General features: G+C 51.1%; 1 protein-coding gene across 1 annotated transcript; it reads right to left on the minus strand.

Moving 5' to 3' along the window:
• Window positions 1–1200: 1200 nt before the first annotated feature.
• Window positions 1201–8034, minus strand: GNPNAT1 (glucosamine-phosphate N-acetyltransferase 1). The gene is made up of 6 exons (XM_059819739.1): window positions 8011–8034; window positions 5197–5384; window positions 4424–4486; window positions 3630–3757; window positions 3035–3096; window positions 1201–2653 (listed from the first exon to the last, which is right to left on the minus strand). Exons 2-6 carry the CDS (start codon window positions 5366–5368, stop codon window positions 2506–2508), a joined length of 573 nt encoding a protein of 190 aa, XP_059675722.1. The 5' UTR covers window positions 5369–5384; window positions 8011–8034; the 3' UTR covers window positions 1201–2505.
• Window positions 8035–17346: the final 9312 nt, after the last annotated feature.

Here is a 17346-nt window from a genome sequence, read left to right on the forward strand (position 1 = left end):
ACAGCACCTGCCTGCACTGTGGAGATATATTCAGCATGTTTAGCGCGTTTGCCAGCTGACACTTCCAGGGCCTCTGCTGGGAACGGGCCAGTTCCTGCCCTGCAGCTCCCACCCACAACCCTTTCCTCCTGTAAAAGGCTGTGCACTGAGCCCAGTCTTCCTCTGGAGGAAGGAAGCCTAGCTGTTAACCAGGTGTGACACAGCAGGTGACGCCACAGTCCTGCAACTGCTCTCTCCAGAGGGGTGGTAGCATGCCAGGGTTGGGAATGAGGGCTCCGGTACAGAACAAAGGGCTCTTCAAAGCTAAAGGGACACTGATGAGCTGGACTCCTCCCAGCAGAGGCATTGTCATGCGCCACAAAACGAAGCTTTCAACCTAATTCATTTGTTTTATGATGATCTAAGCTGGGTATGCAATTGCCTGCTCTTCACTTGTACTGATCTTTTCATTAACTCTTAATGAGGGCCTGAAGCTATTTAGATGGTGTAGATACCATGGAATTCAAATAATCCACTTTTAATTAATTCTGAATTTCCACTAATTTAAACTGTGAGAGGCAAGAAAATCTACCTCAGCCCTTTAGGCCCAGCATAAATCAGTAGCTGATTTTATACAATTAGTTCAGAGTTGGGGCTCAAGCCACTTACTTAGATATGCTCTGCTGACAGAAGATCTGGGAGAAGCCCAGCTGTCCCTCAGGGGAAAACACCCCTAAGGAAATGGGGTGCCTAGGCCTAACTGCCTAGTTAGAAACATCAGCCTGGCTCAGAGACATGTTTTCTTGGTGGTCCTGGCAGCCCTGGGCTTGTGCCCATGCCAGTAAGCAATCAAGATGCACACCTCTGGTTGCAGGGCTGGGGTTCCTGCCTGCAGGCCAAGGCTCCACCACCAGAAGGAGCCTGGAGTTTCCTTTGGAGAAGCCATACTTGCAAAGATGTAAATGTGCATCAGACACATACTTAAAAATCAATGTGGAATCTCAAAAAGTTTTCTTTTCAGTCTAGGGAAAGGCAAACAAAGGTAGTTGTAGCAGGCAGTACTGAAAGACAATAGGTGCACACTTAACTCGGGATACCTACCGCTGGGCAAAACACAGCAATATAAAAACCAGACCAGATACATTTGGCAGTCTTCATTTATTCAGCTTAAACAAAAGATATTTTTTTAAAAAATAATCAATAAATAAAACAGACATCACCAAGGAAACAACTATATTGAGTGGAGTACCATCAGGAACGTTAAATAGAACCCCCACCACAGCTTAAAGTAGCTCTCCACGCCACAATGAAAGAACATTTTGTAAGGCATAACTGTTCACAAACAAGACTGGCTGTTCTGTACAAACCTTCGTGTATTTATAATGCCCTATTCAGAGATGTAGGATTTGTCACTCTCTGTGCACAAAACACTACTGTTAGAACCAGGGCTCTGTACATTACTTGCTTGCCATCACTGGCAAAAGTGCTAAAATCATTTATCCAATCTTATAGCAAGAGGGATGCTCCAAAGCAGCAACAATCCCCCAGGACCAGGCAGGGGAGATTTCTCTGCCAGTTTGCTATGCCATAGGCATAAGCCATTACCAGCAAAACCACAGCCCCCCCCAGCCCTCAAGGACCACGAGCTGGCCGGGTGTGCTCAGTGAAGCTGAATGTATTACTGCCAATCCCAAATCACATTCCCATCGAGTACTAACCAGAGCCCCACCAAAGATGGGGTGCATTCTCTGTCAGACATTCCAGTTTCCCAGTTACCTTTGCCCTTTCGCAAACCATGGGGTTATTTTGTCAGAAAACAAGTAATTATCCTGAAAACAAAGTAAGTTATCAGCTAAAGTGCAGGACCCCTGCAGTGAGAAGTACGCATCCATTTTTAGACTCGGAATTTAGCATAGCCCATAAGGATTCTCTCCTATCCGCATGAATCGTAACAAATTCAGTTTTGGAAAATAGTGCCTATAAAACTTTAGGTACACTAACATCAACAGCATTTCAGTGAGCTTTCATGGAAAGAACGGAACAGATGCCCGTTCTGTATCGCTAATTCTGCACGAGAGAAGCGCCATCCCTACCCGAGCTCCGTCATTCTTCCGCAAAGTACAGACAGGAGAACAATCCCACAAGCTGTACTTTGGCTACCGAGAAAAGAAGCACAAACCTTTAGAAAAATACAATGCAAGAAAAAATTTGAGATAAAAATATATACCTTTGGTTAAAAACCATCCCTTTAAACAAGAGTCCTTTGTAACTCAGCTAGAACAAAAAAGCTTCACTTAGACTGAACAGTAGTAAAAATTAGTTCTAAGCGCTTATTTCCTAACCCAAAGGACCCTTCTAAAATGTCAGTGATTTTTTTTTTGCAGGATTTACACATTTGATGTTCATTATTTATAGGGATCGTTATATTTGCAGCAATAATCTATATAAATTTTCCACGAAGAGAATGTTTGTAGCACAAGCTCCTCCACCAACAGTCTTTACAAAAAAAAAAGAGACTAGAAGTTCTTAATTAAAGAACCGTTGAAACATGTAGTTTTCTTCAGATACCAAATAGCCAAACTTCTTATAGAAATCCACATTTTTTGGGAGACACTCAAGCGTAATTTTGTAACAGTTCAGTCTCTTACTTAGCAACGTAAGGGTGGACATTAATCTGAAAGAGACAGAAACCCAACAGTTAAATGAAAGAGCCCTGAACGCTGGATCAATTAACATTTAATTAGCTAAAGTTATCAGACCTACAATACTGAGATTTTACAGCAGTCTGCATTTTCCTTCACTACACAGGATAGTTGCTATCCCAAGAAAAAAAAAAAAAAAAAAGAACAAAGTACCAGCATCTTGCAGATAATGTTATGTCACTGCTGGAAGAACCTCAGCTTGCTCTCTGCCAGCTAAAACCCTGCTCTCGGTGGTCTGGTGAGCGATCTCTGCCAGCACCCATCAGCGTGGTAAGGTGGGGGGAGACAAACCAAGCGGGTGAGGGCTCGCTGCCCTGCCTGCTGTTGAACGGCTAAGGTGGTGAAATACTTACAGTTTACCAAGCTGCTTTCCTCTGCACTCCCCGCTCACGACGACATCTTCTATCCTTCCTCTCTGTGAAGATACAGGCAGGTGTTAGTCGAACAGAACACTGTTGTGTTAAGTTTCCCTACTGCGCTACATTTCACGCTTGGATTTTCTGCCATCTACTTAGATACAGCTCCTCCAGCGGCCGACGTGCTCGTAATGCCCCTTCCAGCACCCAGCAGGAGCTGCAGCCCCACCACGGCTTTTCCCGCTAAGGGATTCGTATCTCCCCAGCTCCCCGTTTTCACACGTCTAGCTGGGACTCCACAGCAGCGAGATCCTCAGCCATCTGCTCCATCAGAACCAAGCCTGACTAGTTCAAAAGCTCACTGGGAGGGAGAACAGGACAGACAGCAAATTGCTCTTTTTCCTTAAGAAAAGCCCAAGCTTCCTTTTACTGTTTAGCTGAACACCCAAGGATGGGAGATATTTTTAAAGTGCCTTTGTCACTGACTCAGCAGAAGGTACTTCATCACACAGTAACACCATAAAAATAAAACACACAGAGTCTGGGGACGAAATCTTTTTCCTCACTTCACAGCCGCAGCGAGAGAATATACCTTTGCACAGGAGTGAGTGAACTTATGTTCTATCACCAGCGTTGCCGTAGCAACAATCTGTCCAAGATTTGTGTCTTCTACGACAGTAACGTAGTAATCTCCAGATCTCTTCATGTGCTCAAAGGCTTCTGTGGGAGCAGACAGACAGTGGAACAGTCACCGTTAATCTCAGATTAAATTGCTGTGAAGTCTAACACTTGCAACAGATTCCGAACACAGATCACTGCAGAGCACAGGATCACAAGGAAGATGCGCCCTGAAAGCCCCGGAGTCAGACTAACCCAGAGACAGAACCAGGAAAAAGCAGAAATTAAACAAATGCCTTTTCCTCAGCTGCCAAGAGAGCCCTCCTTCCCCAGAGTCTCTGCAGATGGGCACTACGACGCAGGTGGCAGCACCTCTTCTAAGTTTTCTCACATCTCAGTCCAACCAGTGAAGCAAGCTCAGCAGCTGTTGAGCTATGATCAAAGGCAAGCCTCTGCCTCGCTAACGGTGCTGCAATAATTCAGCCAAAGCAAGCCATCACCGAGTAGTCCCTTCTGCCAGGTATCTAAAGCTCAGTTTCAAAAGCAGGTATACAATTTAAGCCTGTCCCAGCCAAGAAGCCCTTCAAGATACCTGCAACTGGATCCAACGCTAAGTGCCAAAGGCTGCCTCAGGGGAGCTGAACTAATAAATCCCTCTGGCATCAGGCAGCGGGGAGCCTCACACCCAAGTAGCTTTGCTGTCAGCATCAATACCCTCTGGTTCCCGGCAACCTCTACAGAAATGCCAAGAAATAATGATATACTCACTGATAAACTGCTCTGGGCTTGCAACTCCCGTTTCAGTCAGCTGGCCCAGAACCTTAAAAAAGCCTGTTATAAAAGAAGGGAAAAAACCACAAACCCTCAGTGCGGGACAGAGACACACAGTTAGCTCCAAACAGTGCAGAAGGACCCGACATGGATGTTTGGAGACTTAACCTCCTTGTGGCACCAACCAATTCAGTCGAAAGTAAAGGCCTGTGCTCTGCGTGTTATAGAATTAGACCGTAATCTTAAACTTCCGCCTTGAGCAATGCTGAAGGATCAGCTAATGCACGAGCAGCAAACTGCAGCTCGAGTGCAGAAGATGCATATACTCAAGCAAGAAAAGGCTAAGCCTGAAATTAGGTGATATTAAGCTGTATGTTCAGAACAACCTTTTTATCCAAGTTACAGAACTAAAGAAGTCTTCGTGGACTAATAATAATATGCTGGTTCACATTACTTTTATATTAAAGGGAACAGTATGAACAACTGTACTCCCTCTCTAAAGCTGTGGTGAATAGGAAGCTGTGGCTTGTTTGGAAGATTTGACTTGAATTTTAAGATTGTTTTTGAGGTTAAAACGGTAAAACCAATTTTGAGGGTCACCCAACACAGCACCAATCCATGCTGCAGAGTGCTCAAATTCCTTATTGATAAAAAAAACCCAAATCAGATAAAATGAGCAATCCTAATCTACTGAGAGATCATGCAGAAATACATATTATCTAGTTCAGCATGGAGCTTTTGTTGGTGATGATCATTAAACAGGATTTTACCTCGATTTAAATCAGCTGTGCAAAGTGGTCTCAAAACTAGGCCATCTCCTGGATCTAAAGGAGAAATAGCAGGAGAAAACATCGTTGTGTTCTCACTCCAGTCAAGCTCATGCAGAATATTTGGGTCAAACATCGGTGTGTCGTCAGGCATCACGGTTGCAACAGGCATCATGGCTGCGACAGGTGTTCTGGAACAGAACGGACATGGGTAAGGAACACTTTGGTTTGCTCTTGTTTTAATCTCTAAATCTGCTATTTCCCCTGGTTATATCATGCCACGTGATGTTCCTCAGGGACGTAAAGAAAGGTGAATGAAACCAGAACTGTTGTTCACTTTATCTGCAACTTAAGCTCCTCAACCTTCACCGGACTAGGCCGCTGGGTTAAACAAAGACACTGACACTGTGCACGTTATCTAAAGTCAACACATGTGGCACTTTTATCTTCATCTGGGAAGTTTCTTCTCTTGGAAGAAAAACCCCAGGTAAGACACTGACTAGGATCTTTAACCTCTACAGCCCTCTGAAAAGGAAAGCATCTCGCACTCTCAAGAAACCTCCCTAACATACTGTTTACCGAGCACAGAGGAGATCATTTGCATCGGTGTTCCATTTAAAACCAGCGGTAGCAATAGTACGCTTTTTTCAACCAGTCCCATCACATAACTATTTAGCATCTCAGCCAAGAGGCACTACATCACACATAGGAAAACACAGATGAGGCAACAGCCTGTACGCACGCTTGCAGCCCGTACTGCGTTTCTCATGCACTCATGTTTGCTCTGTGTATTTACAAAAGCAAATGCCATCTCAGCTGGAAAGCACAGCACCTCATTGTCCATTAACAGGTAAAACGCAGAACTGCCAAGATGACGGTGAGACACCTGTTAATGCTTAAAGAGAGATTTGGGATTGTGTATTATTCGGAATTAGGGATAAGAGGAAGCAAAAGGGATATATTTTCCTAATTGCTAGATACAGGAAAATAATTCTTACTTTTTCACCTGTGGAATACCTGGTCAGGTTTCTGGTATGAACAGAGCGTATCATGGGAACTTCTCCTGAGACTAAATTCTTTATACATCTTCAAATTAACTTAGCTGCACCATAAAAGATACAGTAGTCACATGCTGTTGGACAGGCCAAAGAAACATCAGAAAGAAGAATGTATTTGGGATGAATACTTTTCAAAATAGGACATCTTACAGCCCTGTTAAGCTGCCCAGAGAAAGTACAGAGGATGTTAGCTATGAAGCATCTCAGTGTAACTGCAGCACACGAGCCTCAAAACTGAAGGTGGCTCCGGAAACCCAACTGAAAAAGCTTCTTTAAAAAAACCCAACCAACCACAAAAATCTTTTTTTATGCCACCTGCTGGTATACACTGGCCTTTAAATCCCCACTCTCATCTCAATCTTGCATATAAAAGTAAAAAAAATGCTGTTATAGCAATTAAACAGCAATACAAATTCTCATCTCACATGAATTTTCAAAACAAAACAGCGGGAAAAATGAAGTGTAAAGGGAGAGTCAGAAGTGAGAATCCAGGTCTTCCAGGTCTCAGTCCTGAGCTTCAGTGATCAGATCACGCTGATATGTGTGGAGGACTGCAAGTCCACCGCCAGCGTATTAATTATGTCACTGCTAAGCAAAAGTGAAGTCTCCCTGGTTCCAGTGATACATTTGGTACCTCTGTTCCTAGATCTTGATTATTTTAACGCTGCCGTTACCCTGTCCCATTACAAAACCTTCCTAGAATTCATGAGTGTTCATAACAACATTCAAATAGTGTCCTGTATGGAAGAAAATAGATCTAATTCATTTCAGCTCAGGCTTACTGAATACCAAGCACACATGGCAGCAAAAAAGCACATGAAGGAAATAAAATTTTTGATGCTCTTCAAGCAGTTAGTGACAAACTAAGAGTTATTTTTCAAACTACATCCAGCACAGCTGGAGCAGGAAGAAGTTTGAAGCTTCATGCATTTGCTGGAGTCAGGAATATGACTTAATAGAAATGCATTGGCCAATTAAAAAAAAGGGTTAATGTCTCCCCCGGAGCATCCCGGGCTCCCCACCCGTGTCAGGAGCGGGAGGGGGCCGTGCCAGCACCCACGGGGCACGTTCGGCCCCTCTCGCCCGTCCCACCTCCCTCCACTCCGCTCTGTTCCAGGAAGCCGGCGGGGAGGGAGCACGGTATGCCGGGGGTGCCCCCGAGATGAGCTGCCTGCCCGAGGGGGACACCCCCACCCCGGGGGGGGAACCGCTGGGTGCTCGGGCAGACCTCTGCCGGCTCTCCAGCGGCGGGGGACGGCGCGACAGAGCCCAGCCCTGCCCCGAGGGACGAGAGAGCCCCGCACGGCCCCTCGGCGGGGTCCCCACCTGAAGCAGCCTCACCGGGGGAGTGTTCACACACCCCCAAGCGCGGCCCCTCAGGGGGTCCCCGCAGCTCCCCTCAGCTGAAGCAGCCCCTCGGGGGTGGGACCTCACACCCAGCCCCTCGGAGGGGTCCCCTCACCCCACACCCAGCCCCTCGAGGGGGTCCCCTCACCCCACACCCAGCGCCCCGGAGAGATCCCCTCACCTCACACCCAGCCCCTCGAGGGGGTCCCCTCACCTCACACCCAGCCCCTCGAGGGGTCCCCGCAGGCCCACCCCTCACACAGCCCCTCAGGGGGTACCACACACCCCTCCCAGCCCCTCGGGGGGGTCCCCGCAGGCCCGCCCCTCACACAGCCCCTGAGGGGGGGCGCTGAGGAGCCGGAGGCGCCCCCCGCAGCCCCCCTCAGGCGGCGCCCGCCCCGCCCGCACTCACCCGCGCACGAGGCCGCGGCGCCAACTGCCGCCTGCACCGGCTCCGCCGCAGGCGCCGCACGGACGTGGCGGGGGGCGGGGCCCGGCACGCACGCACGCCAGCGCGCAACCAATCGCCGCCCGTCGGCCCCGCCCCGGCTCCGCGCGCTCGGAACTCCGGGCCGCCCCCGCGACCTTCGGGAACAGCCCCTCCCCCGCGCGCGGATTGGGCGATACGTCGTGTGACCACGCCCCCTGTCTGCTAGAGGCCCCGCCCCTCGTGTTACGTAGCGCTGTAGCCCTCAGAGCCGGGGCAAGATGGCGGGCGCTGCTCCGGGGCCGCTGCCTCTCCGCAGCCCGGGTGCTTCTGCGCGGCCTCGGCGCTCCTGTGGAGCCCTCCCGCCGCCCCTCCCGCCGCTCCCCGGCCTGAAGGGCCATTTCACTCTGGCGGTGGCCCCGATAGGCTCGGCGGGAGGCAGGGTGAGGGCAGCGAGGCCGACCGGGCCTCAGGCCCTGCCGCCTCGCTCCGCCGTGGGGGCACGAAGGCTGCGGCCTTTGCCCTGACAGGGTTTTGACGCCTGAAAGAAAATCCTTCCGCCTCCCTGGAGTAGCATCTTCCCAGGAGCGAGGCGGGTGGCGGGGGAGCGGGCAGCGTCTGTCAGCACAAGGAGTGATTTCTCCTAAAGTGGGGCGTGGGGAGCTCTGCTCCTCGCAGCGTGGTGCCGGGGGGGCCTTTGCTGGATCACACCTTCCTCTCATCTCTGCCTGCTTTCTCTTTACAGCTCGGTAGGGTTTTTGTCAGCCAGCTGCCTTTCCCATAAAGGTTTTGGTATTTGTTTTGACTGACTGCAGGACTTTCTTCTGGGGGAAAGGTAAAACTGAGGCCCAGGTCACGTGAGGTCAGTGAAGAGCTGTATGATGCTTTTCAGAAGCAACAGATCACTAGGCAGCTCGCAGGGTGTAATTGCTGGCTGCTCTGCATACATTTCCCTGTGTTTTCACTGGGGTTTGGCCTCTGGAGTTCCTCCAGGAAGCTGCTTGGTGGCTTTGGAGGGCTGCTGTCTTTAATCCAGAGCTGGCCACAGCTGAGGAGGGGCTCACGGGTACCTGATGAAAGGGCTATACAAAGGTTCCTCTTTCTCCTGAGGAATGCAGGTGGCAGCAGCTTTCATCATGAAAGCATCCCTTGCTTTGATAATTTTAATCTCTGGGGGATTGTTTTCGGATGCTCCATCACTCTCATTGGGCAAGATCTGCTGTCCTGTGCTGGCATGGGCCTTGTTCAGCCTCCAAGGCTGGCAGAGAGCATGAGTGAGGGTTTTTCTGCCTTTTCAATAAAAAAAACCAAGAGATCATCTTGAAAGACTCTTTTATAAATAGCTGAGGTCAAGATGTGCATGTAACATGGAGCAGGAGGCCTGCTGAACAAGATAATTACACAACGTGCTTCTGAGACATGATTTTCATTTTCCATGTTTCTTCCCCCTGTTCCTTTACCCTCAGAATGAATCACTCACTGTTACCGAGGAAACAATCAACATCATTACTTAGTTTTTAGTTTTTTGGGCCCAGAGTGACCAGATGACACACACCAACCTCCCCGGGCTCAGGCACACCCAAAGTCTGGGGGCGATGCTCGCCCTGAGCTTGTCCAGGTCTGGGGGCTGCATGGGTGAATCACCGCGACTATTAACCTTTTGTTGCAAGGGAAAAACACAAACTGGGTGTGAGCTTTCCGCTCCCCGTTCCTTCTCTATTTCCTTTGTTTTGAGGGATTAAGAGGAGTGGGAAGGTCCCATCCATGCTAAAAAATTAACACTGTATCTTGCTTCTGTGCAGAAAAAGAAATGGGGAAGCGCTGCTTGGGCTGGTTAAATTGGGAAACTGGAAGTGCGGACACTGTGTGAAAAATGACAGACAGGGCTTTAGCTTAACTACCTCCACGGTGCCTTTTCCTCAATGGAAGGATTTTACAGATGTGAGGGAGATTTTGCATTTTGCTTAAGTAACTGTGAAAAGTCATGACTTTTTAAAAATAAAATCATGACATAACAAGGCCGTGACCACATGGGGTCAGCCCAGCTCTCCCCAGTGAGGCTCGGAGCAGAGGTCCTGGACCTGCACAGGGAATACAGCGGGTTTTGGACAAGCTTTATCCAGATACATCCTCCCAGTTTCCGGCAATCGGCCGTGTGGGGACATCCTGACCCAGAAGGTACATCCGTCCCGTGGTATTTAATAGCTGAATGGTGCTGTCCTCCGTGCATGTATCTCAGCTTCTGACTTCCAGAGCTCCGTCTGCGCCACAGCGTAATGTTGCAGAATGAGGAAAAAATCCTTTGGTTTGGTTAAACCTCTTGCCCTGCCCCAGCAGGGCTGTTTTTGTTAGTCCTGGAGACCAGTCCTGTCCTATTTACCGCCACAGGTACTGACTTCACCTTGGCCTGAGGACAGCAACCTTTCTGCACATGGATTTTGTAGCAGCGTGAGTCTAAACCAGAGCAGGGAAATGATCTGGATGAAAAAAACCTTCCCGAGAAAAGGTGAATTTGCCAGGCTGGGGGCAGAGGTGGGAACAGACCCTCTTCAACTGGGTTTGCAAGCTGAAAGCAAAGAAACCTGTCCTGACGGAGGGGCTTAAACTGAACAGTGCCTCTGTCAGTGCCTCCGAAACCCTTTTCCATTTCAGGAACCCAGAGACATTTTGGAGAAGGGCCGCTGTCACAAGGGGATTAACCTCTCACAAAGGTTTGCTCTTTACACCCTCCCAGGGCCCATCCAAAACCCTCTGGCAAAACCTGGGCCAACCGCGCAGGTAGGGCAGAACGCGGCCAGCTGGTTTTCAGCCACCCCCCTCCCCGTGAAGTAGGTTTTAAGCTTTTTCTCTAATTTTAACCACATAGGAAGGAGATGGTGGTGCTTTTACAGGCTTTTAAAGAAGAGGTGGCCAGCAGGGAGGGATTGGATTAGTGTACCCAGCAAAGGGAAACTGGATCAGGGCCCAGCAACTTTGCGAAAGCTCCTGAGAGTCCACGCATGAAACAGGCTTCGCTTCTTCCCAAAAGCTTGGTGAAAGGCACGTGGCTGCTGATGAGCTCTCACATCTCCTTGAGACATCTCCGAGTCCCTCACGGTGGCTTTTTAAAGGTCAAGTAATTAGGGCCAGCGAGGATTCACAGCAGCCAACAGATAAATCTCCCCGGTACCTCCGAGGCCAAGATTTGGTTGCTGAAGAGCAAGGGGAAAGTTGAAATAACACATTTCCACTTGTGTCACGGATGCGTTCATCTCCTCTCCACCGGTTCCACTGTGACGTATTTTGTTGCAGAGGAAAAAAAACAAACCAGGGAAGTGATATCCTCTGGCTGCTCCGTATTTGCCAGTGCTGGAACGAGGCGGTCACAAGGCAGGGAAATTGCAAATTCGTGACCGCGAGACAGTCAGAAAGATGGGAAAGGAGCCATGCACTTGCTTGATGTAAATGTCTGAGTCTGAAACACACCCTGCTTTATGAGGAGAGAAAAAGCGCTCTCCTTTCCTTTGGCTGTATGACACAAGGCAGTAAGAACGAATAAATCCTTGCCACAATAAAATTGTTTACATTCTGTTTTGGAAACGGATGCTCTGGGCTCGGTATACCTAGGGACCAGCCTCTTTGATTCTTTTTAACCTCTTGTAGATCGGGCTGTATCCAGCCACCAATAAATCCCGAGCGGTGGAAGTGTCTGCAGAAGAGCTTCATAAACCAGCTCCAGGTACCTGGATTTCGCAGAAGACCTGGCACCCGCTTAACCCCCATCTGTCTGCCGGAGGAAAGAAAGATGCTGCCGTGTCTCCCCAAATGTTGCCAGTGGATGGATAACGAGAAACTAAATACCTGCTCGAACTTAATAAAGTCGTAGGGGAAACCTGGCAGTCTTCGGCAAAGCTCTTCTGCCATCCAGATGGCCGCCTGGGACCTTCGAAATGGTATTTCTTTGGGGTTTATGATAGCGGTAGTGCAGTTCTGAAAGGAGATGTGCATCTGGACTGCGTCTACCTCGCTGGAAATAATTATCCCATCTTTAGCCAAGAAGCCAAATGTAATTTAACTGCAGGGGACGTGTTAGGAGCTGCAGGTGTGTCGCAGCCCCCTGCCCCAGCCGTCGCTTTCAGAGGGAAGCAGAGGCAGCCCCTGTCTGCTGTCTGCGGAGGCTGGAAGAAGTACACGTTCGTGTCTTCAGGTTTTCTCATCTCTCCTGCCCGTGGCCCAGGAACACTTCTTTTTTTTATGGAGAAAATCCCCACCTGAGGTTAACAGCATCGCGCCTCGTTAATACTCAAATATCCTGGCTCAGAGTCCAAGTCAGGGCTTAAAAAACATGCAAAAACAGCTCCAGCAAGAAACCTATTGCCATCATCCTCCTTTGGATGTGGCTATTTTATGAGAAGTAAAATAGCATCAGCTCACCCCAAAAAATTGGAGCCAGGATCAGATTAAGCACAGATCCAGCCTCGAGCTGTGAAATGGGGAATACAGCCTAAATGGTATTTCTGATTCCCAGGTGTCCTGAGCCTGCGTGCAGTGGGTATGAGGATGCAGGTAACTCCAGAGATTTACGGTCCCTGCAGGTAAAAGGACATTTTCTCATCAGCCACAGGCAGAGCACTCCAGATGACGGATCTCTCCAGCCTTCCCGTACAAAATGAGCACACTGTGGGTTTGATAAGGCATTTTCTCTGGGATGGATTAATAACAGCTTTTACCCTTTTCCCTTCCACCAAATACAAGCTGGTGGCCCCAAGTTGGCATTTATCTAGTGACTGTCTGCAAACACGCTGTCTCAGCCGATGTCCCATCAGTAGGCCAGTCAAGAAGGACTTTCCTGTATTTCCCAAAGGTTGTATTTCTATGAGCTTGATTAAATTCAGGATCAAAGTTTCCTCAAAGGAAATACAGCCCTGATCTCTTGTCCTCCCCTTCCACGGATACATTTCAGGGACAAAACTGGCCTCGCTGCAACCGTGGGGCAGCCAGGGTTTGGGCACGGGTGAGTGTCCAGCCCGCACCGTCAGGTCATCTGAAACCTGAAGACAAAATCACTGCCCCGGAGGGATGAGCAGCGGGAAGAGCTTTGGAGAGGAGCCATACAGGAGGGAGCTCTTGCACCCTGGTTGTACGTGAGTCCCTGCACGGCAGCTCTGCTCATGGCTGCCCCGTCCGAAGGCTCGGCAGCGGCCCCAGCAGAAAAGCCTTGGCACGTCCCTCGGCAGCCGGCTGCCGGGACAAAGCGTGCAACAGTTTGGAAGTAAGTGGTTAACAACCGGCTGAGCTGGGAGCAAGCGAGGCTCTGCCTCGCTGGCCAGACCCTATACCACACTGGGGAATGTGGGGCCTGGGAAGAAGCAAACCCCAAATCCAGGGAGCCGAGCAGGCAGAGGACAATATGGCCAGGCAAGCCACTTGGCAGGCTTGATCTCTGTTTATCCATCGCGGTGGAAATGCTTTATCTCCTGCCTGGGCTGCACTGTGCGAGCAGTGATAAGAGGCGGTTGTTAAACAGAAGCTGAAGCTGGTGTTTCCTTGGTCTCCCATTTCCAAGGTTACAGAGAAGAAAAAAAAAAGGTGGCTGATTCCCATCGGTGTGGGCAGGAGCCCTGTGGGAAGAGCAACGGGGCTGAAGCGAGCGGGGCCTGAAAGGGGCTGAGCGGCAGGTCGGTGAAGGTGGGAGGAGAAAAGAGGGGGGCGTTCTCAGAATTGCACAGTGGTGACGGCTGGCCGCCTGCTCACGCCTGGAGGGGATCAGCAAGGCCATGAAAACTTCAATAGTTTGCTAAGGTGTCTGCACAGGCTGTGTCGAGGAGGCTGCTCCTGCACGGTGCTCCCACCTCCCCTGCCCGGGGTGATGGTCCTCCTGGACACCAACCAGACCTGGTGGCAGGTGGTGAGTGCTGGGAGAAGGTACCACAGTTTGCATCAGTGGCTTCACCCTATCCATCCATCCATTACCCCATCCATCCATCCATCCATCCATCCTTCCAGCCATCCTTCCATCCATCCATCCATCCATCCATCCATCCATCCTTCCATCCATCCATCCATCCATCCATCCATCCTTCCATCCTTCCATCTATCCATCTGTCACCCCATCCATCCATCCTTCCTTCCATCCCCCCATCTGTCCTTCCATCCTTTCATCCATCCATCCATCACCCCATTCATCCATCCATCCTTCCACCCATCCATCCATCCTTCCATCCTCCCATCTGTCCTTCCATCTTTCCATCCATCCATCCATCCATCCATCCATCCATCCTTCCATCCTCCCATCTGTCCTTCCATCTTTCCATCCATCCATCCATCCATCCATCCATCCATCCATCCATCCACGCCTGGGTGTATTCACGTCCTCCATCCCTGACCCCTTTGTGCTGAGGTTCAGCCAGATGCAGCCGGGAGCGGGGAGAGCAGTCCCGAATTTGCCTCCGAAGGAATCCCCCTCCCATTGCACAGGGTGGGGAGACTGTGGCCAACCCCCCCCCCACTCTGGTGGAGTCAATCCTGGCTGGAGATGGGCAGAGGGTCTGGATGAGACAGGAGGCACTCCCCAGCTCTTACTATCTCTGACCAAACTGCAGATGGATCTGCTATTGAAAAAGAGAAATTAAAGAAAGCCAGAGCACGTGGGTGCGAACAAACTCTGGGATTTGGGGGGGTATTTTAGCACTGGGTGTATCGGAGCACTGGGAGGGGGACCGTGACAAGATGTGCATTCTCTCTGATTTCCCCACCAGTTTTGAACTCCTTGTGTGGTCTGTCCACAGAGATGTCCGTGCCCAAGGACGTGCTGGGGAAGAGTGAAACTCCAGGTGTCAGCACGGAGATAACAACAGAGGGAAACACACTGAGTGAAGGACTCGGAGAATTGCCCGTGGGATGGCCACGAATCTCATATGTGAAAGCAGTGAGTGGCAGTTGGTCTTGGGGGTGGAAAGGGACAGCTGGGCTTTTGGATCCAAGGCGACTGCGGGCTCACTGGGCGCTGACGGTGGCTGATACACCCATGGGAGCGAGCATCGTGCCAACGCCACAGCGAGCCATGCCCACTCTGGTGTCCCGCGGCCACCTGCAGCAGGACCATCTCCGTGTCCAGGCAGTGATCTCTCCTCGGTCCCAGCCGGCAGACGATGGGGGAATGTGCTCGGCCGTGCCGCGGTTGCCCGTGGCCCGTCTCACCCAGACGTCCCTTTTCCCTCTAGGTGGAGTTATTACACATCAGATTTCATCTCACTCCATGTCCAGACCCGCTCCCGCAGAGCTGCCGGGCAGGCGGTGAGGTCCCCACCACCCTGCCTGCCTCCTCATCGCCTGGGCGCTTCCCGGGAATTTAATGATGGGAATTTAACAAAGCCCAGTGTGTCTTGGAGGGCTTACGCCTGTGTGCATGGGATGGGAAGGATGAGCTGTGCTCTGGGTGTGCGTGGGCAGGGGAGGGACGGGGGTCGCTCCAAATGAAATGAGAGCGGTAATGCAGGGATGTACCATGGGCTCTGCGGAGCATCTTCCCTTAATTCTGCTTTATGAGCTTCTCCTCCTTCCTCTTACCTTGTGGTGCTGTTGGAGGGGAGGGAGAGGAGGCAGGAAATCCTGCAGGACTATTTTTGTACTCTGGATTAATTAACGGCGTTGTTAAGGGGCTGGGATTAGCTTGGCCACAGAGGGCTTGAAGGACAATTTGGGAGGCGTCGGTTCCAGATGTGGTTATTCCCAGGCCATGTGGACATCTGAGATAGCGCGGGGTTTGGCGGCGGGTGCTGGGGGAGCAGTCGGGGCCGGAGTCTGCACCGTGCACCGCGCTGTGCGCAGGGGCAGGTCCACCCTCGGGGCAACGCGGCCCTTCGTCTCCGCCACGTGCTGCTGCTGCAGGGCTGGGACAGTCGGTCCACTCATCTTTCACGTCATTGAAAGTATTTTCTTTTTCTTTTTTTGCAGCTCTGCATAAAAGAAAACTGTTAGAAGTGCTCTCCTTCGTGCTCAACTTGTTCCCCCACTGGTCATGTTCCCAGCTCTTGGCATCTCTTCCAGGATCCGGCACTTCAGCGCTTTTGAAGATTTAACACCCCTCTCCCTCCCCCCGTCATTTCCTCGTCCGTCTCAGTCATGTTCCCATCCGCTCCTTCTGTTCATGGGAAGGGGAAAAAACAGTCAGGAGATAAAACAGCCTCCCCCGGCCGTCACCCAGCCCCGGCGGTGGGGTGGCTTGCCATCGAGTTCGAGGGGAGCCCCGCGGCTATAAGGCCGTGTCCTTTGAAGCGCCTGACACGTGACGTTCAGCTGCGAGGCGATGTGAATCAGATGTGGTCCTTCCAGACGGCTGCCCAGTGCGGAGAGGGGCTGGAGGTGGCCTCGGGGCAGCTCTGTCCCTCTGGCAGGACGGGTAGGGATGGGGACACCTTGGGGTCCGGGCTGGCCGAGGGTGTTTTTACCATGTGTTTGCTTTGGGGGGGCATCTCGGGGTGTTTCCCACCGTGGGGGGAGCCAGGCAGAGGGAACGGGCTGCTCTGATCGCTGGGCCAGGACCCGAGCTCTAGGTAGGGATATCTCCCATTTGGGTTGTGTTTGGTCTCAGACCTGTTGCAGTGTCCTCCCTCATCCTGCTTTGCTTGAGCCTGTGCACGTCCCAAGATCCCAGCATTACACCTAGAGCCTTTCCAAGACTTTCTGGGCTGCTTCTTTCCAGGTTTACCATTCCCGAGAGCCCTCCTCGCCCTCACTGCCTCATCGGGGCAAAAGCAAAACACGCAAAACTCTTTTCCTCAAGGTCACTGATAATGAACGACAGCTCTTCGTTTGCCCTCCTGCCTAAATCTGCTGAGAGCCATTAGGGAAACCAGGAACTGATTTTTCCCAAGTGTCCCAGGTGACGTCCCTGCCACCTGGGAGAGACGATACACACAATTACTGTGGGAAGGGTCAAGGGAAAGCTTCACCACCTCTAAATACAGCTAGAAAGTCCCTTGAACACATTGCATGACGCAGGTAGGACACTTGGGGTGATGAGCTCCCCTCCTGCTCCCGGGCTGGATGTGGGGAGCACAGCCGGGGCTTGCCGGTAGCTCCAGCCTTGCCTGGCTGGGATAAAGCGCTGCGGATTGCGTTTGGGATGCTTGATATCGTGAGTTCCAAAGCCCTAAGAGGAGCATGTGTGGAGAGGAGCCCGGTGGGGAGGTGGCTGGGGGCTCCCCGCTGCTGGGTTTGCCCCTCTGCTTTCTGCCCCGGGCGAGCAGGCGGCAGAGCCGGCTGGAAACGCGGCGGTGAAAGGTGTGAGCGAGACTTAGACGGGCTTATTCTGTGGGGGACCAGCACCTCCTCTCCCAC

The sequence above is a fragment of the Gavia stellata genome, chromosome 7 (genome assembly GCF_030936135.1).
Source record: "Gavia stellata isolate bGavSte3 chromosome 7, bGavSte3.hap2, whole genome shotgun sequence".
Lineage (NCBI taxonomy): Eukaryota > Metazoa > Chordata > Aves > Gaviiformes > Gaviidae > Gavia > Gavia stellata.

Excerpts from the sequence above, each read along its gene's own strand:
- GNPNAT1 (XM_059819739.1), bottom strand. The coding sequence starts at position 5,368 with ATGATGCCTGTTGCAACCGTGATGCCTGACGACACACCGATGTTTGAC. Across the intron at positions 3,758-4,423 it reads AAGCCCAGAGCAGTTTATCA|AAGCCTTTGAGCACATGAAG; the intron begins GTGAGTATATCA and ends CTGCTCCCACAG. Across the intron at positions 3,097-3,629 it reads TCACTCACTCCTGTGCAAAG|AGAGGAAGGATAGAAGATGT; the intron begins GTATATTCTCTC and ends GTATCTTCACAG.